We start from the raw sequence: 20171 nt of genomic DNA, 5'->3' as shown, positions 1-20171 counted from the left end.
GCGCCGGCGCGCCGGGAAGTGTAGTCCGCCCGCGGGCGCATGCGCCGGACCTCGGCAGAGCCGGCCGAGGCGGCGGGCGGCGCGGGGAGCGGGTCACGTGGGCCGGCGGCGGCGCGGGAAAGCTCTGGGTCACCCCAGATCCGCGACTGCGTCATCGCGGGGGCGCGGGCGGCGGGGAGACGGCGACCCGCGCGCGGACCCGTCAGTACAGCCGGGCGTGCAGGCCGATAAATAAAACTTTTATTTTTACGGCATTTCCCACGCGTCATAAAACGCTTCTTCGGCTGAACACGCGACCGCTGGGCTCTGGTACGACTGCCCGAGCAACGGCGCCGTCAGACCGGAGGACGGAGCGGCCGTCGGCCGGCCTCCCAGCGCTGGCGGCGGTTCGGGCGGCGCGACATGGCGGCCGGCCGCGCGAAGGCGTCGAGGCCTGCGGCCGGCCTCCGTCCGGCCCGCTTTGCTGACTGGTGTCGGTAGGCTCGGTGCAATGCAGAAGCGACTTGCAGCAGGAGTGCAGGTCGGGTAGGGTCGTCTGTTGGCTCCTGCTGCTGAGAAAGCAGGTGACTTCGGCGACAAGTGAGGCAGGCTCCTTCTGGGCCGTATTGGCCACCGCTCCAGCAAGAGCAGCTTTAAGCCAGCTTGAGTTCTCTCTTCGGGTCGTTGTCAGTAGATTCCTCTCTTGACCAAATCCCCCAAATCCCACTTTGGTTTTCTCTCTCTACAGGAAAACAATCGTATACAAGCAGTTCTCAACATCTTTGTCCCACCCCACTGATGATATAAATAGCAGAGGAATCTGTCTAGAAATCTCATCTTCCGAGATACCCGTCTGAAATTTTGTGCCGGTGAGTCACAAATCCTTAAAAACAGCATTGCTTTAAACATACAATGGTATTTTGCTTGCTGTGGTGGTGTTTTTTGTTTGGGGTTTGGTTGGGGTTTTTTCAGATAGCGAAGGCCGTTGGGTCAGCTAATTCTGCAGTCTGTTACGCTAGTTTAGTTTCTATATGAGCAATCACCATCTTAGTCTTATTGACCAAAAACCTAGACAAATTATCTGATTTGCTTAGATGAAAAAAAAATTCAAGGAAAATTATTTCTAAAGTCTGAGTAGCTAATTCTCTTTTAGTCCAAGTAATGTAAACATTTAAGGATGTGCACATCTTTGATTATGGTAGACCTACACCTGTGAGTGAAGTTACACAGATGCTGGGTCTGCACGATCCAGAGTCTTGTTCTGCTTTGGTCTGCACCGTTGGCCCTCCATATCATTCAATAGTTTTCGCTAGATCCTTTCGCCAGTTTGCACTGCTTTGTTTCAAAAAGCTCAAATCCATCCTTTTGAAGTGAATGTGTTCCAAAACACAACAAAAATATATCCCCCCTTAGGATAAAATATCTATTCCCGTTTTTAGTTTCCATCCTGTTGTAAATTAACTGAAAGTGCTTAGTTGCTGGTACTTTACTTTAAAACTTTAGTTGGTGAAGAATGTGCAAGTAGTGCCTGAGCTGCAAATATCATGCAACAGCTTTTGATGTATTTATTTTGATGGAAACCTTGCTGGGGTGAGCACTCAAGGTGTATCAGGAGGACTTCACAAATCTGTAGCGCCAAGTCTATAAAACGTATCTAAATATTCCATGCTGGTGGTGGATTTCTTGGTCCTTTAGGTTTTGAAAATCGATTTGCAAAGCCTAGGAAGAAATAATTTTTTTAATGCAACAAATTCTGTATGTTATAGATGTTGATTATGTAATTCCTCAAGTTAATGTGGTATTTAAATACTCATAATTTCAATTCTTTCCCAAATTTTAAGATATGGTAGACTTAAAGCAACATTCTGTAGTTGTAAGTCAGCTGGTGCAAAAACAGTCTATCAATGTGTCTATCTGACAAATACTGTCATTATAACATGAATATCAAGATAACTAGATTTTTTTGCCTAATCTAATAAATGACTACTCTTTAGTAGAAGAATTTAAAATAGAAAACATGGTATTTCTCCTCTGCCATATTACACAACATAAAGCAGCGACCTAGTGGTAATGCTACAGCTTTGTCTTTGTCTTCCGCTGTCTCTGTTGCCACATAAAGGCTTTCAGATACAGGAAAGCCAAATACACGCTTCAGACTCTTCACACACTGAGAAGCGTTTGTCAGAGTAGGTTTCAGGGTTTGTGTTTTCCTCCTTACCTGTTCTTTAAACAGGTCATGAATAAAGTTGTAAATGTGTAAAAAAATAATAAGCATTATTTGTTAGCGTTCAGCCTGGTACCTACATTTAGACTTTCAAAAAACAGGTACTTCCTACACCAAAACACAAAGAGAAGAACATACCAAAGTGAAGGAAAGACCTTGAATGGTTTAACGGGGCAGATTCTGATGGTTTTGTCAGTGAAGATGGACTACAGATGCCTAGAAATAAAAAATTAGGCTGAAGCAGTTAGTCACTAGGATAATTCCCTGAAGAGCTGGACCCGGACACATCTATGGGAAAACACGTACTGCCACATGCACGATGACACTAGGCATGGATGCTATTTCAGCACAAGACAAAGTTAACTACTTTCCACACTAGCAGAGCTTGAATGCCTCACAGTTTTAACAACATTATTTGCTCATAGCAGGGAGTGAGCGTACTACTGCAGCGCAATCCTCTGGGACAATGTTTGCTCAGAAGTGCTTTAAACAGTTTTTAGCAGTCCTATTTTCAAGATAAGCATTTTAATTTTAGATCAAAGGGAACTTAATGAGAAACTCCTTATTTGTGCTCCAAATAGACTGGGCAGAATCCAGGACAGGGCTCACATTCCCCACAGCACCCCGATCCCCCATTTTTAGAGTGTTTGTCCCACAACACTAGTTTGAACGACCTGAAGAATGGTAGTTTGGGTACACTGGAGCTATCCCCAAGGTACCCAAAGGTCATTAAAGGGGCACCACAGCATCTTTGTGATACTCCTAAAACAACTATTACTATCCAGATGAGATGATGGTACTCAGCTAGCCAGCACAGCTCTCTATGTCCTATTCCAAAGTAGGCAGACATGCAGGGCGTTTCACATTTGACGAGTTCAGGTTCTTGAAAATTCAACCCCACATATTTCTTTATATACTTGCTTAAAGCCATCAGGAAGGTGCACATTAGCCTGAAAGACTTACTCTTTCTCACATTTTTCAGTATTTTCAAGCTCTGTAGGAAAAAGAAAAGAAAAAAAAAGGAAAAGAAGGCTTTTGGGAAAAAACGTAGCAAGCAGTAAATCAGCTACTGTGATTAAAGGGAATTCACTGATAAATATACATGTATCAAATCTCATAAGAAGTATCATGCCGAGCAGCTGAGACTGAATGCCGACTTCTGCCATTTGCTTTGTCTCTGGCTTTTTTCTAGCCAGCCTGAGTGCCTCCAGTTTGTATTATTCTTGCTCTTTTCCTCAAAAGCTTTTCTGCTCAACCGTAACATTCCGAAGTACAATTGCTCATGAGGATGGTTAACGAGGGCCACAACAAGAGGAGAGTGGTGATGAGTAGAGTCTGTCCCATACGGGAATTCAGACTCCACTCAAGCAACTTTTTCCAAGAGGAACTGGCACTTAGGTGGGCAGAGTGCCAAGGCATAACCATTCACATGGGTATGGCTGTGTTACTCTGTTCCTAGTGCAGACAGTGGTTTTGTTTGCAGTTCTACAACAGACTATTTCTATTGGTCTTGTTTCCTTGCCCTAAATATGAGTGGTCTCAAAGCAGGCAATTTTCACAAGGTTAGCAGTGAGAAAGTAGCGATAGCTGTAGCTAGAACAATCTCTTCTTCTCACCCTCTCACATTTTCAATAGCTCGTTTTGTCTTGTTTCTTTTACCTTGCTTCTCCTGAAGCATTTCATAGGCTCTTTTGACGATGTTTTGGAAGCATTGTTCTCCAAGCCTGGAGGACTCATTGTAGAATGTCTTGCAGCAGGCTGCAGACCTGGAAACATCCATCAGAACATTTTCAGTGGTCATTCAAGAATCCTCCTGCTTTTTTCTAAGTTCTTTGTTGTTACTTTTCATTTCCTCCAATGCAGCAATTCTAGAAATTTCCAGCAGGTCCCCTAGTTGTATTGACTTTCTTTATATCTGCTGAACTCTCCTGCAGTTAAGTCCTGAAGCACTACTGTTGGTAATGCTTTGAACAAGTGGGCCACGATCTCCTCGCTATGTACAGGTTTAGGTGTAAGTAAAAAAATCTCAGTTACATGCCAAGAAAATAACTCCTCACTTACTTGCTGCATCAGCAAGAACAAATGACTCTGGGGTTCTTTCAGGAAGCGGGGGAGGAGAGTTGGAGCGATCCCGGGTTGTCTCTAAGAAAGCAAAGATAAAAGACTTAGCTACCTAGCTTTAAATATATATATATATGTGTATATATATATCAGTTCACTGAGAGCTCCACAGCACTCTAACTGGCATATGTCATTCATCTCAAAGGAAACACACAACATGCAGCAAAAGATGTGACAACCCTCGGCCTGAGGAGGCTGCAAGGAACATCATCACGTACAGGGTGAGACAGGAGCTGATTAGGAAATATGAAACTACCAGTTCATTTGGTTGCAGAACTGTCTAGTTCTGTTTAGCTGCAGAAGCATTTAGCAACACAAAATTTCCATTGGACTGAGGACAGATCCTAAAGACATTTACTAAACATGGTAAAGCAGCTTCAGTAGAAAGCAGACCTTATTTCCACAGATTATCCCAGCATTAACTTATACCTGTTTGTGGCCTCTGCAGCTTCACACTCTGGAAACAAAAAACAAGGGAGGTATTTGAAATTCCCACAACCAAATGTCATTCTCTTGCACAAAAGCAAGCCAGAGAAGATGAGGAAATGACGTTCCGTGCAAATGCCCTCCCACACACACCTCCATGCTCACGTAATGGAAGATAGACTTACGCCTTACTGTTTCACTTTACAAAGCTATAATTCAACTATGGGATGATCAAGAGATGCGTACATTTTGTTCAGCTCCTGCCTGTTCCACAGGGCAGTGTGAACCTCAGTGGTCCGCTAACTTCCTATCTTCATTGTCCTCTAGAAGAGGGACAATATTTTTACTACCTTGTATGGGATTTAGGACCCCCAAAAATAATGTTTGAAGTAAAGTAGATGTTGATAAGGAGGAGCCTGACTGAGACCACATCTTCCTCCCAGTCCTGAACCCTGAACTAATTTACGGAAAGTAGACTGTCAAAACTAGGGTCTCTCTCACAGAAGGAAACATGATAAGAAAATCGGCATAGTGGTAGGAATGGAGAAGGGATAAAAAGCCACTTACCTTACATGGTCTCAGTCTCGCTGAGTCATTAAACATCTCTGAGTGAGACTCACCACTCCACTCCAGAGAGGTTCCGATATTTGCATTTCTGGCTGGAAGCTGAAAATCAGAAGTGACCAGAGGAAATTGTCCTAGAAACAATTGAACAGAAGAGAGGTCATTTCTCATGCCAGGCAGCCAGAGCGAAGGCACTGCTGGATGCTACGATACCACACAAACATGGGAAAGAGCCCTCAGAGCACTTCTCAGCCCCTGCTTTGTTAAATGCACTTACCAGATTCACTGGCCACAATAAAGGACTCAGGGGTTCGCTCGGGCAGGGGCGGAGGATCATCATCATCTGGCTGTGGCAGGGTGGCTAATTGGGGAGACATGGACAGATTACCTGCATGGCACAACACAGCAGGAGAACTACAGACCTTTGTAGAGACTCTGAGAGCTGACTGCTCTTGCCCAACTGTCCACCAGAGATGATGGTTAAACACCTCCGAACTGCAGTTGAAAATCCAAATAGTCTTCAGCACCAGTTCACCGGCTGCTAGCTACATGGCCCCAAGGGCAGACTTCCAGCAGCGTCAGCAGCAGAATTCCCATTGTACAGAGGAAAATGACGAGCATACCCCCAGCACACAGCCAAGCTCACAGCTGGCGGTACTATTGCTGCTTGGCTTGTGCTGCAACTCCCATAACTTTCCGAGGATCTCTAGCATCTAGATAACAAGCACATTTGTGACACTGAATGCTGAAGGGCCTGAGCAGGACAAAGCTGAGCAAGTGCCAAAGCTGCAGACAATGGGAAAAGTCTGACTGGGCCAGGACTGACCAGACCAAGGAACAATTCTACCTTCTCCATATGGTGGGTGATTGGTTTTAAGGCTACAGATCTGGGCAAAACACTAATGTTGAAGTCCTGGTTCTCTCAGTCTCAGTGGGATGTCAGCGTCCCCCTGCACGACACCCTGCAGAAAGGAGTGGGTTTTGACCCAGAAACTAGATCCTCAGAGAAAAACATTTCTAGGAGCTTTCTGAGTGCTTCTTAGAGCACCCTGTTCTAAGAATTGGTCAGCACCAATCCCTGCCTTCTTGTGGGAGCCGTACCGAGGTGACATAGTAGTCCAGAGCAGCTGTGTAAAGCGAATCCCCAAATCATGCTGTCCTAAAAGTGTTTTTTGTTTTTATGGGAAAAATTTAAGGCAGGATGAAAGGAAGTTGCTCCCTCAGCTCCTGTGGGAACACAGTCCCAAGGAGCAGCTACAGCCCTGCCTGGATGCCAACAGACAACACTCGCCACCTGCTCTGGCGTGCCGCAGCCCAGAGAGACCAAGCCCAGCTTGTTGCAGTGCTGCACCACTTACTCGGGGAGGATATCCTCTCGTCGTTCAGCGGGGGAGCGTGGTAGGACACAGGCCTGGGTGGTGAGGAGCTGGCCACAGCAGGCTGCAGTGGGGCACTCACAGCGCAAGAAGGGAGCGGTGCATCCTGCCCCTCCACAAAGCACTCAGCAAACACGGGGGACACGGGGTCGTCCGGAGAGAGTGAAGAGAAGTAGGGGTCTTCTGCTGAGCAGAGGTAAGAGTAAGGACGTTGCCCACGGTTCCTGCGGCTTGGGGGAACATCTGCTTCTCGGCTCGAGTGCTTCAGCTCAACAGGGGAAAATCCATCCTGCTTCTTCACCTGAAAGCTTGAGTAACAGGCATGTGGCAACTGTGAACTCAAAACGGGCTTTGCATCCCCTCCATCCCATTCCCAGCCTTCTCCCCGCTGCGCCAGCACAAAAGGGGTCGATGCAGTCCGTGTCAGAGGTGCTCTGCCACGAGGCCCTCTCCTGCCTGCTCCCTTCGGTTCCAGGCTCAGAAGCAGCTGCTCAGGAGAGATGCTGTTGAACTCCAAACTGCGGTGTTTCTGAAGAGCGTCCCCAGCACTCTGCTTCTCAGCGGCAGCTGCCTTTCTGCAGTTGATGAAGTTCAAAGTGCCAAAGGAGATGGCCTGTCTGATGGGAGGGACTCCACATTCCGAGCTGTCGTCTACTCCCGTGGCAGACAACGATATCAGGGAAGCTTTGCTTTGTACCACCGGAGGAAGACGTTGATGCACATCCTGTTCCTCTTGCTCCGAGCTGCAATAAAGCACCGTAATGTGAAGTCAAAGCCGCCTAGTACTCAGAAATCTCTGTTAGCCTACTAACAAGGCCCCACAACATTGCTTCTAAGAGCAGATCCAGGAATGTAGAGCCTGATTCAGCCTCAACCAAGGAACACAGGGAAGGACTGTGCACCCTGGTGCCCCAATTGAACACCATTAAATGGTGAACAGGGGAAGGCCCTTTACACAGGTAAACTACACCCTCAGTGCAGACTGTACCAAAAAGCAAAATTATTTACAGAAAGCAAGCACTGCAAACCAGAACATGCCCACAGAAAGATCCCACCACCCCCTGAAGCTGCCCACGTCAGGCAGCTAGACTCCTCAGGCTTGCTGTTTCTAGAGCAAGAGGCACTGGCATGGCAGGTGCAGATGAAAGATGGGACCAGTCGGGGTGCACCCTGCAGGGTGCACAGCTCCAGGCAGAGGGCTGAGATGAACCAGCACTGGGGTCTCTCCACGTGCATGAGCTTGTTTTCACATTGCCCTGTGATGTGTTTTCAGTTCATGTGTGAAACACTTTATAAGCACAGTATGAAGCAGACCCAAGGGCAGAAGAGGGGGACAGATAGTGGCAGGCAGGGAAGAGGCTGAGAAACAGTCTCAGGGACAGAGCAGTGAGAAGAGCAAGAAGTATGTTCGGAACAAGTGTGAGAGTCAAAGTGAGGCTCAAGGGAGTGCAGATCCTGCTGACAAATGAAATGCAACATTCAAACAGAACTGTGTCACAGAGCACAGATTAAAAAATGTGTCTTCCTGAAATCTCATGGTTGACTGAAAATACTAACCCAGGGGATACCTGCACTATGGCCTTACCAGGTTAGTAATCTCAGAGAATAAATGTCTTCCACTGGAGTCAGAAGTGGCTTGGCTACAGGATGCCTTCTTTGTACCTAGTGAAAGAAGAGGTTAGAAAACAAGAGTGAGGAGGAAGAATGCAAAGAGCACAAACATGCTATTTCAGGAGTGGGAATTTGTGCCAACTACCGTTAATAATTTATGCAGTTTGGAAATTACAAATACCAACTTGAAAATGCCAAGCTGGAGCTGAAAACTGAGGACAAAACCTCCTGAACAGCAATTCCCGTCAGCACCTTTTTGAAATGAGAGTACAGCAAGCCACACAACCATCCAGCTGTTCCAAACACCTGCAAAACAGCCTGCGCAGACAACTCTGCTTTCAGGACCCCATGTGGCCTTCAGCCTGGCAAGTCGGGCACTGGTTTCATTTGTGACACTTCGGCATATGACCATCCCCCATACTCTGCTACGTGCTTTCAGAGGGCAGTGTGGTTTAGGTGGGCGAGAGCTTTGGCCAGAAGCTACAACACTACATCCGGACCTGAGCCGTTTTCTGCATTTTGGGTCAACCTAGTCTTGCATCTCCTTTGCTGACAGACCGTCCACAACACATAGAAAGATGCTCTTTTCAGCTCTTTTCTCACTCAGCTCTCGCTTGGAACATCCTGCAAATCCTGTGGCAAAACTGAGGCACGAGTCCCATCGCAGGATCCTGTTCCCAATTCTTTAGACAAAAGCTTCTGACAAAAATAAGCTAACTGTAACCTTTTAGCCTTTGCCTAAGAATGGCAATGCATTTACTTCAGCCAGACTGCACACAGCTACACAGGAAAGGTAAGGCTCATGCCAGCAGTCACAGAAGAATGGCAAGAGCAAAGAAAAGCTTAACCATGGATGTTTTGTATGTTCCTGTTTATATGCAAGTTCATACTGAGACCACATTGTTTTTCCTCAGAGGTGTATCAGATTTGAAAGACTTTGACATGTATTTTCACAAGATATTTCAGCCTACTTTCTCCCACAGTCAGGCTGTAATTCTAATTACCTCATTAGAATACCACCATGTTGCAGACTAACACTTTTAGCCATACCACCTTGTGCACCCAAGCTTCCCAACCTAGATTGAAAGTCACTGTTGCTTGCAAGCATGCCATGAAGACACGTTTCACTGGCACGTACACATGGAAATCAGCTGCTGCTATAGAAAGTTGGTGCTTTTCTATTCACTCATTATATTAAACAATTATGAAAGTATATAGAAAATGGTTTTAAGACCAACAAAAATTTAGCTCTGTCTTGGGGCCAAATCCTGTGATAAGCATTGCACATTCATGGAGACAGCTGGATTCTCATGGGTTAACTTGAAAAGAGGCTCAGTTTGGGGACCAAGGGTAGCAGAAAACAAGGGGATTCATTCCAGGTCTGCAGAGGAGAGCTCTGCAGTAGGAATCTAGGTTAGACCTGGCATGCCCAAGGCTGCAAGAGGCAGTGTGTTTATCCTGGGGACTTTTACCTGTGAAGCAGCAGAATCTTCCTGGGCATCAAGTGCTTTAATTTGCCTTTTGAAGAGCTCAATCACCACATCATAAACCAGCTCATACTGCTCCTGCATTCCAGACAAATAAAACAGACATGAGAGCCAGCACCTGCAGTACTTGCAAATGGTAACCTGTTACCCAAATCACAGGCATCAGCCCTGAGAGAAGCTGCCACTTTCCAGTCCATTGGCAGGGTAAATGCTCAAAAGCGGTAGAAGCCATAACTCTCAAAGGGTTCAGACTGAAGCATTTGGGTTTTTTTCAGGTGCACAAACAATGCTGTTCTGCATTGAGCTTCCTCTTCAGTTTGCTTCAGCTGCAAAGAGTTCCCACTTTATTTCTTGGACAGTCCCTTGTTTCACAGTGTTAAGCATTCAATAAATCAGGCTGCAAGCACTAAGCTATTCCAGCTGTCTACAAGGAAATGGTCAGCTACCAAATTAATTTCTGCAAAATCATTCTTCTGTTCAGAAAAGGGACCTTACAGAACATCTATACACCCTAGTTCCCAGCAGCACAACCGCTCTGTGTTTCCTTACTGTGAACTGTCCTGGGGGAAAGCTGAGGTGCCAGTATGAAGAGTACACCAGTTGGCGAAATTTCCCAAACGTACCTTGGTCTGCACTATGGAAGGCCTTTGCGTGCGCATTTCCTGGATCAGACTAAAAATACTGAAGTTCACTGGAACAATCTTGCAAGAAAGAGAAAAGACAAAAAATTACAGACACGTCTAATTCCAAGCAGCTTCCAAGTTGTGACGCAGTTTAGAGCAGTGTCTGAAATTCAGGCCTGCTATGGCAAGAATTTTTAACAAAGGACCTGCTTAAAGTGCTATTTTTTATTATGAACCAGCTTGCCTCCTCCCTCCTGTCTTGCACTCCACAGAAAATACCCTTTTTATAACAGCATTGGTAACAGCTGTGAACAGCACAAAGGACCAGACACTGATTTCCCAGATCCATGGGTTCAGAGTTGCTGCGGTTACAGAAAGCAGCCACTCCTCCGAGTCCCAGCAACCTGCTGCAAGGCCAGAGATTACTTTACACATGTTTTTATTGAAGAGGCAGAGTAAAGCAAGGTATTAGTTTGGAAATGCTGGATTTCTGATGCTTAAGTGTGGAGAGATGAATATAGACAGTAAAGTCATATTGAAGACTGAAGGACAGCACAGAGCCAAGCTCTGTGATCTGAAGGTCCTGCCAGAGGGAGCAATGGGAGGGAGGATTCTGCCCCATCAGTACGAGCATTGGGGGCTCTTTGCATCGGGATGGGGAGGGGAGCAGTGGCAACAGAGAGTGCATGGATGATGCAGAGCCTAAAGACAGAGAAGCAGCACAAACTGGGAATGGGGTATCAGCAGTTTGGCCCCCAGCGTTCTCCAGTCAGGCTGTGGAGAGTTCCCATTCATGGCTGCCATCTGAAATACATCTGCATGGAGTCAGAGGAGGTGAAAGGGAGAGTAAGGGGAGAGAGAAGGCGAAGGAGAGACAGAGAGATGCAGCACTGCTGCACGCAGGTGCCGTTCAAAGATGCGGACCGGGCTGACACTCACTCCGTCCTTCAGCAGCTTCTGGGTGTAGTCGATTGCACAGATGACTCCCGTTCTCCCGCAGCCGGCACTGCAATGACAGTACAGCAGGGTTGCTAGTAGAGGTCAGAGGATGGGCACGCTGTGTTGTCTGACAAGGATATTTGAAAAAGATCCACAGCCTCCTGTGACCCTCCCATCCCGCACGGCAGAGGGTGCAGACCCGGACAATGGCCTTGCTGCTCCTGCTGAAGCTTCACCTGCCCACAGCTCTGCCGCAGGCTGGAAGGCACCTCTCGTGCTCCTGTGAGCAGTTCTCAGTCCTTCTGTGGCGACCAGCCCACATGCGGACATGCACAGCGTTGGTGGTCTCTCAACTACACGTGCTGTTGCTGGCCTGCTGCTACCTGTCTCCTTTCCTGCCACCTGTCCATGCTAGCTGTCCTCAGAGGATGCTTTTGCCATAGGAATTCCTACAAGAGGAGCTTGGCTGCAGGCTTGCACCGGCTGCCAGCCCTGCTGTGGCCACTTGGGAAGCGGGGGGCCAGGGGCCGGGACCCTGTCCCTGCCGGTGACCGGCTCACCCACCTGCAGTGGATGCAGATGGGGACACTGTCGTCCGGCTGGTAGCAGCGAATCTCACCGATGAGTTCCAGGATGGGGTCGATGGACGAGGGGACATCGTGGTCTGGCCAGTTTTTATAGTGGAACTGGCGGACAGTGCGGGTTTCCTGCAGGAGGAGAAGAGTGCTGGCAGGGTCCGGGGCCGGCCCACAGCACCAAGGGGATGCTGCCGCAGCTCCCATGGGCACCAGCTGGGCCGCCGGCACGGCAAGGGGAAGCTGGCGTGCTGCAGACATCTCCAGTTCCCGTCTGCATCGGCAGGCAAAGGTTAGAGATGCAGTTTGCAGCTGTTCCTGCTACAAAAGAAGCATTGCCATTTTGTGACGGTCTTGATGTTACCTGTTGGCCTCACCCAGGGTCTCATTTGCCATGACTGACAAACAGCTTCAGAAACTGAGATTTGAGTTAATTAATTTTTTACTTTCTTTGTTCCTTCAGCTACTGTCAAATCCAAAATAGCAGGCTGAGCAGCGTAAAACTTTCTGCACAAAGTGTGCCATATTTTAATACCTTATTTATATAGTAAAGCTAGTGCAGATGCATTTCCTGCCCTGACCTTTCCTACTTACCTCATTCAGGGTCACCTTTAAAGTCCTAATCACATACTCATTTTTCTTCTCTTCAGTGTCCTGCAGAACAAGAAGTTAGAGTCACATTTTCTGCAGATGACACGAGTTTCCAGCACATGTGATGTGACACACTGCTCGCGGCAGCTGTACTCACGCAGGCGATGGAGAAAGGACCACACTGCAGGGGAGAGCTGCCCGCCTCTGCCCAGTACCGCTCGCATTTCTTCTGTTGTGAGAAGCAGGACATGTTTGGTTATTCACCCCCGGCCCACCCGCACTGCCTCCTGTCTCACTTATGTGGGGAGGAGGCCCGGCTCTTGCTGCCAGCCAGCTCCAGCCTCCCCTTTCCTGGAGCCATCATTGCTGGTTTTTCCCTTCCAAAGAGGCTAGCTGCACTACTGGAAGACATTTAAGAATCTGCAGCTGGAGGCTGAGGAAGCAGCTCGTATCAAACAGAAACTCATTGTCACTAATGAGATTTAATAAAAATCTGCATCTCTCCACCTTGCCTGGGCACTGTCACAGCAGAGGCCACCTCTGACACGTTACTCACCTTTCCCATTTCAAACTCCATACAAGCCATAACCACGATCTGCAGAAAGAAAGTTCATCAGAAAAGTCTGAACACAGACTCAACTCATCACTTGTGGGTACTTATCAGCAATGAGCAAGTTCTGTGGGCTGCCTTCCCCAGAGTCCCAGACTGCTGTGCAAATCAAAGTTGGACATCATCCACAGCCCAGGTGCAAGGACCTTTCCCACTCAACTCAGAGCCCAAATGCAGAGACAGCCACGAGCAGACTCCTGTCTCGGCACGAGTGTGGAGGAGGCTCATGGGAAGGATGCGAGGCACGCACAACATCTGGAGTAAAACCCTGACACTCCCACTGTCTGCTTAGTCAAAAAGGACTTATGACTGGCTGTACGGATAACTTTTCTTTTTTTAAAAATAAAGGCATATAAATCTGCACCTTACCAGGACTTCATACTCCCAAATCATCCTCCAAAAGTCAGTGACAGTAGTGGGGAGAGGACCCTGCGTTGCAATGTATGCTCTTGGCCCATAGACACCCTAAAACAGCATTCAGATCAGACATGGAGACATATTTGCATAGTTCACTAGCAGAAATAAAGTCATCCCTCCTTCTGAATCTTACTTCTACCCAATGAGCCCATTAAGGACTTAGAATGGCTTTTATATAGTTAAAATTTAGGCACCTAAATTATTAAGCAAGCAGAAACCAATGGTGTGCAAAGCTGGGCTTGAGGCGAGATCTGCTCCCAGAGACCACCAATTCTTGCAGTGCATTTGGGAGCTTGGAGGTGCTGTTGCAACAGCTGATCCAGCTCTGCAGTGTGCAGCTTGGCACATCTGTGGCTGCTGGCCAAACAACAAATGGTGATCCCCTTGTGAAGGTCTGTTCTTCTGCAGACAGCTTACACAGAACAAAGAAAACCTCCCATCTATCCATCCATCCATCTATCTATCAATCAGAGAAGGATCGTGAGCACATGTCCCAAAACACATGGAACTCCTGACGGAGAACCAGCCCGCATTGACCTGCCCTGTTGCTCACTGCTGCAGTGGGTCTCAGCTGTGCTGCAGTGCAAGGCTTCCTGCCTGTGCGTTGGTTTCAGGCAAGGCAATTCTGGCCACAGGCAATTTTGCACCACTGTCACCCACCAAAGGCAGTAACACTGACAAGGAAGTCAGGGCTGTGAGCCACAGATTGTTCCACCACCCACCCCAACAAGAGCACAGGCCCCTTGTCCTGTAGCCCGGTGCCTCTGTGCTGCAAGGGGTGTTTCGGAAGAGCTCACTGATTATACACATCTTCCTTACATCAGTTGTCCTTGAGCACAGCCCAGAAACTACTGCATGGTCCTTTCACTCACCAGAGCCACAGGACCTGCTCCTTCTGGCATAACTCAAGCAGGCAGTGATAACAGCTGCTACAAACACCTTTGCATGGCAAAACACCACGAAAAAAGCAATACCTTGATGAAGTTGGCATTGATGTAATGAGAATCTGCATCTGATGTAATCAGGGACAGCTCCACTCTGCTGTGGTCAACTGTAGGCACAAAAGCAGAAGCAGCAGCCATTACTGTCTGTCTTTCGTGGTAGGTGAGCTCCTCAGACTGCAGCACAAGGTGCTTTGGAGGAGCACGTACGTCAAAGAACTCATGCCAGACCAGATGAGTGGCTATGCAAGCAGCTAATGCCGCCTCCTGCACCTACTGATAGCCCTGCACAGAATTCCCACTGCCTACACACAAGCAGCAGACAGGCAAGCTTGCTTTCAGAGCGGTGGTGAGGGCTTAGGCAAGAGTTGCAGATGCTGCCACTACCCCAGTGCAACACCAATCTCATCCTCTGACCATGGAGGAAGCCAAGTCTAAAATCACTCCACATGCCGTCTTACAGGCTTAAATGAGGTCTGTGGGTTTACTTTTTTTTTTTTTTTTTTTAAGCTAGAATGGACAAAAAGGACAGTCTGCTCTGATCCTAGGACAGACTCTCCTTTGGAGACTACTGCATCAAGCCAGGACAAGCCACAACAGTTTTTGCCTCTAGTCTGCTTTGTGCATTATGGAGACATCTTTGTCCAAAGCCATTCTCTACAGGGCCTTGGAAAACAAGTGGTTACAATGCTACCCAGAAAGCTTACAAGGATAGTCATTAGAGGATGTGTTTCCTACTGAATAGAAGTTCTTCTGTCTGTAGAAAAGATGTGCCAAAGTCTTCCAGAGCATGCACTGCAACAGTCAAAGATACAGCCTTAAATCTGAACAGCAGAATTCAAGGCCAACTGACAGCCAGTGATATGCTCACACATAAGAAACTGTGCAGGCAGATACTGGAGGATGAGAACAGACTCGAGCTAGGAAAAAAAAAAAAAAAGGCTGAATAGGAACATTTGCCATTTCCAACCTACAGGGTAAGATGTCCTTGTATCTGTTCTTCTTGATGTTCTCTGGTTGCTCAGATGCTGCTGTAGGGTAGATTTTATCCAATCTATACTTTGTTGACTGCCTTTTCAGCTTCTGTGATAAAAGAATGGAACAAATTACAGCAGATGTGCTACATAAAACACACTACTAGAGAGTACGTGTGAAGGTCTCTAGGGGTCAGGTTCACTACCACAAAGCAAGGTCTGCACCATTAATTCTTTCCTGAGTGGCTTTTCTCAAGGTACTCAGAGCAAGAATAGAGACAGAAGCCACCTGAGAGCCCCAGCACAGGCTTCTGAAGAATGGAAAGTGTGTGCTGAGGCAGTGCCCACGCGAGGCTTGGGCATGTAGGCTTCTGAAGTGAAATGATGCATTTATACAGCACATAAAGCATCACCCTCACAAATAAGTGAGACACAGGGGAATTGTTCTCGGTATAAGTGGCACCCAGATAAGAGGAGTAACAATGTTAAACCACCTTTACAAATGATATCAGAAAAGACAGGTAAATCAGTTGATTTTTCTCACTTTGGTAAAGATGCTGCCATCTGTAGCTGCAAACAGCAATGCTCAAGCCACTAAAGGAGCTCGAGCAATTGGAGCAAAGTAGCTACATGCACTGATGAAAGAGAAAGAAGGAGTCTGAGGACAGACCCTTCAGGTATGAATCTCTCTTCTCTTTCATTTCCAGGATAAAACTGCAGCACTCCTGGAGAGTTCAAGCATCTTTTTCTTGCCAAAGCATAAAACTTTATTTCACTGACATCAGCTTCTAAGTAACAGGCACTGTTTGTTACCATCAACTTCAAAAGCACTGTTCTTGCTGTATTTTTTTTCTTTCATAATTTTTTGTCTACCTGACCACTCTTCTTGACACCAAGGGGTGCTTTTGATTTAAAACAAAAGGCCATTTCTCTAATCTGTGTCTCTATGGTTTCACACCCTGAAGGGCAAGTCTTCCTTTCCCACCACCCTGGAGCCATACTTTCACAGCCCTTCTCCTGGACATCACTGCTGGGGTCCAGAGAACCAGGCTGACCCAGAAGAACCCTCAGGATCATGTGCCTCTATGAAAGAAAGGTGTGAAGAGCAAAGGGAAGGGACCACTGGCACACCTGAGCTGCAAGGTGAGAGCGTTTTGCGTGCCTCGTGTGCGCCTCGCGGTGACCTGCCTGAGCTGCTAACAGAAGTGGGAATGGTGGCTCAGTTGCTCACAGCGTGGGGAAAAACAGCCCACTGGTCTCAGGGTCGCTGAACCAAAATAGCTCCATGGTCAAAGTGGTTAGTGCTGAGGAGGCAGCAGTCCCTACTGCTGGCACCAGCAAAGCCCTCCCTGGTGTGCTTAAGGGCTCGGAGGCTGCAGCTCCAGCACAACAGCACACGAGCAGGAATCGCAGGAGTCCTGAGGGTTTCAGGGCCCTGGTTTTTGAGCACTCACCATAAATCGCTTCAAGAGTCAGCTCACCAGTGACCCTCCCACAGGAGCTCATAAGCGTTTGTGTTTCAGCTCTCCCAGAAGTTCTCATCCAGTTTTGAGAATCCTGTCCCCTGTCTTCCCTTGCTGCAGACCCAACGTATTAGCAACTGCAGGAGAGCTGCAAAACTCCCCTTGACTCCAGCCTGCTCTAGACAAGCTCCTGCTAGGACATGAGACCCTTCAGGGCCTGCATGCATTAAGCTCCAGAACAATGATATTTGCCAAAAGGCCACATCAGGAGCTGGAGGGCTTTGTAGCTCATACGTACTTGACCAAGCCAAGCAGCCCCTTAGCAATACCACAGATAAAAGGTGTATACAGCAACGCATATCTCATCTCTGCTGCACTTCTGTGCACAGACATTCAAATTCAGATCCAAGTCAGAGTTGCTGGTTTTAACATTAAACTGCACTTTTAAAACCCTAAATTTGGCTGCTCTCCAGCCACAATACCACAGGAGTCGCATCACCCTGACCTGGATGGAATGAGTCGGGAAGAAAGCATAGGAGGCCCAGTACAGACCACGAATCGAGAACATGGGGGCAGGCACAGTGTGATAAAAGTTGTAGGAGCAGGATGGTTTTTGTAGACTACACATCCCTGTAACCTCCTGAGCTCTTCTGGTGTTTGTTGCATCTTCTTCCTGCCTCCTTCCAATGCAGCCCCAACTTCCAGGGTAAGCTTTCGTGGAAGGGGCATCACTTAGTACTGAAGCCATTCTTCTCATAGATGAGGCTCTGAATCGCCTTACTTTTCTGTCCCTGCATAAACTGACATAAAACTGCTTGGGAAATGCCTACATATGAGAAAGCAAGCAAGAGCAGTAAGGATCAAACTCTGGCTGTGAGACTGCAGAAACAGAAAAAGGGGACTCTAAAAAACCCCCTGACATTTACGGTAACACCACCACAATTTGCATGTACAAATGCTTGTTCACACAAAGAGAGGGGAGGCATTAGGGTGGAGAAATAGCATCGAACATTTCTACCAAGTTTAGAAATGCAAGCCTGTTAAGGCTTCTGCACTTGCAAAAGTGGCCAGCAACTCAGGCCATCCTGGGAAGATCTCTTTCCAGTACAAGAGGAAACACAGCCTTGACCACTTCTACCTGCCATTTTGGTCACAAAATTAACTGTACATTCGGCTGCTAGAACTAGCCCATGCACCAGGGCTCGGCAGCCTACTACCTCGCACAGCATGGTACAACCCAAGCACAGCAGTGAGAGGGGGAAATTCAGCAGCCTGTGACAGCGCTTTGTTCCATGGAACAACAGACTGTCGCTGCAGGCTCAGATTAATCACTTCCCTCCAACTCAGACACCTGGAAACCAAGCACTAAGCTTTTCCCAAGTATTTGAAGTGCCAGCCTTCACTGGTATGACAAAGCAGGGCTGGATCTCGTGGGGAGTCCTAAGTAACCCCTGCACCTTCCCTGGAGACCACTGCCTGCTGCAGCCCTTGTCCAGGGGGATAGCTTGGGGCCAGTGGTTATTCTGGTGTTTGAGGCATCTCAGATCTTACAGACGTACCAGTTTTACCATTCCCTTTGTCTGCTAAAGCTGGGCAATGCCTTTGCTTCTTAGAGCAGCCCAGACAGCCTGCCAGAGTAACCTTCCTTCAGCTGATACATCAACAGCCATTGCCAGCCATCAGCTTTAACTGTGAGACAGTGGATTGCCATCTAAGATGCACCCCTGCCACCCAAACAAAGAAAAAGATGTCAGAAAGATCACAGATTGGGGCACTGCACAGATCTCAAGCAGCTAGATGTTGCAGAACACAGGGGAAGGTGAGAGCCATTAGCATTTTTTGCTAGTTTTGCCTTGAGGGAGCAAGAAATTAATTTCCAGGAGGGGCCAGAAGCACTGCTGGACATAGAGCACATGCACTCATTGCGAACGGATGCACGAGACCTTCCACATAACCTAGCACAGCGCTGGAGGCTGGAGAAAAGGCCCGTCCAGCTGCTCAGATTGCTGTCTCCTCACACCTTGGGTGAGGTGCCCAGTGTCGATGAGAGGTACAACAGTCTTGGGTCCACAGGGCATTTCTCTGAACACGCACTCCCTACTCTGCAGGTGGTACAGGGGCAGGGTGCGGGGGGTTCTATTGAAATGAAAAAAGGAAAAGCTATGTCAAGTAGCAACTGGAGATTCCTGGCAGGAACATGTGTATCACAGATATAACACATTGCAACGGGGAGAAGGGGCAGTGGCTCCATATTCCTCGCTCTACTCCCAGTTGTATTAGCAGGCAAAGTGAAACTGTGTCTTGACAAGTACATTCGCAAAGTAGAAAACAGGAAGCACTTCGGTAATTATTTAAAAAGCAGTTTTACTTTGAATTCAAACTATTAAATTACTCTTCTGTCTTTACATTCCTTTTACCTCAGTTAACTCCTGTGTCTCTTTCTGCTGTAAAATTCATAGAAAATCTTACTGTCACGTGCAAATCATGTCCCCGTTTGAGAAGCGACTGAGCAGTTCCCGTTAAAATCAACTGAAACACAGAGCTGTGCCTTAAGCAAACTTACCAAAAACTCGTCTACAAACTCTTCTCGGTTGAGCTTCTTGCCTTCGGCCCTTTCCAGGTTTTGCAGCAGAATCTCCCTTTGGTCCATGTTGCCGGCGACCGAGCGTGACTGGCCTGCCGAACCTGGGAACGGACATGTCAAGTGCGTGCCACAGCGGAAAGCACCAGCCTGGAGAGCACTCGCGGCAGGCTGTGGTTTACTGACTTCATCACAAGTCTTAAAGGAAATTAGTACGCAACAGATATTGCGGTCAAATAACAAAACAAAACACACAACCTGGGGCCCTAGCACCTCCTTTTAAAACCACACACCCTTCACGTGCGCTGCACGGCAAGGGTAGGCAGCACTGGGCTGGGCAGGAGCCTCGCGGCAGGAGCAGAGCTGCCCCATGTCCCTCCAGCATGCCCAGCTCTTTCCCCATGCACTGTGCCACGAAGGTGGTCAGATGTTGGAGACCTGGAGACCAGAGCCAAGCACCCTGACACCCGACTTCTTTAAGCACCATGCCCAGCCACCACCAGCAGCATGGCCCTGCCAGGCCATGGTCTGGAGGGGCAAGCACGGTGGGCAGCAGCTGAGCCACGCGTGCCCAGGGGCCACTGCATTTCACTGCCGGGCAATCAGGGTGAAGGCTTCAGTCTCGGAATGTGCTGCGACTATAGGAGTCCCTAAACCAGTGTGCAAAAT

At 47.9% G+C, this 20171-nt stretch overlaps 1 protein-coding gene across 4 annotated transcripts; it reads right to left on the bottom strand.

The window, feature by feature from the left end:
- Positions 1-515: 515 nt before the first annotated feature.
- Positions 516-19666, bottom strand: PTPN22 (protein tyrosine phosphatase non-receptor type 22). 4 transcript variants are annotated; one of them, XM_049832881.1, is made up of 21 exons: positions 19485-19666; positions 15459-15567; positions 14518-14594; positions 13496-13591; positions 13073-13111; positions 12674-12745; positions 12520-12579; positions 11915-12057; positions 11351-11417; positions 10412-10489; positions 9774-9866; positions 8276-8352; positions 6673-7433; positions 5592-5675; positions 5318-5448; positions 4754-4781; positions 4265-4345; positions 3863-3969; positions 3167-3197; positions 2342-2419; positions 932-1698 (listed from the first exon to the last, which is right to left on the bottom strand). In XM_049832881.1, the coding sequence occupies exons 1-21, from the start codon at positions 19569-19571 to the stop codon at positions 1634-1636; spliced, it is 2364 nt and encodes a 787-aa protein (XP_049688838.1). In that variant the 5' UTR covers positions 19572-19666; the 3' UTR covers positions 932-1633. The 4 variants fall into 4 exon arrangements, 2 of the variants coding, with proteins under 2 accessions (XP_049688837.1, XP_049688838.1); XM_049832880.1 differs by lacking the exons at positions 932-1698; positions 2342-2419 and adding an exon at positions 516-721 and having other exon boundaries at positions 19485-19654; XR_007510015.1 differs by having other exon boundaries at positions 1654-1698; positions 2342-3197.
- Positions 19667-20171: the final 505 nt, after the last annotated feature.

This window comes from Accipiter gentilis, chromosome 29 (assembly GCF_929443795.1).
Source record: "Accipiter gentilis chromosome 29, bAccGen1.1, whole genome shotgun sequence".
In the NCBI taxonomy this organism is placed as follows: domain Eukaryota; kingdom Metazoa; phylum Chordata; class Aves; order Accipitriformes; family Accipitridae; genus Astur; species Astur gentilis.
Note: the sequence above shows the minus strand (reverse complement) of the source record. Positions and strands in the feature narration are given on the sequence as shown.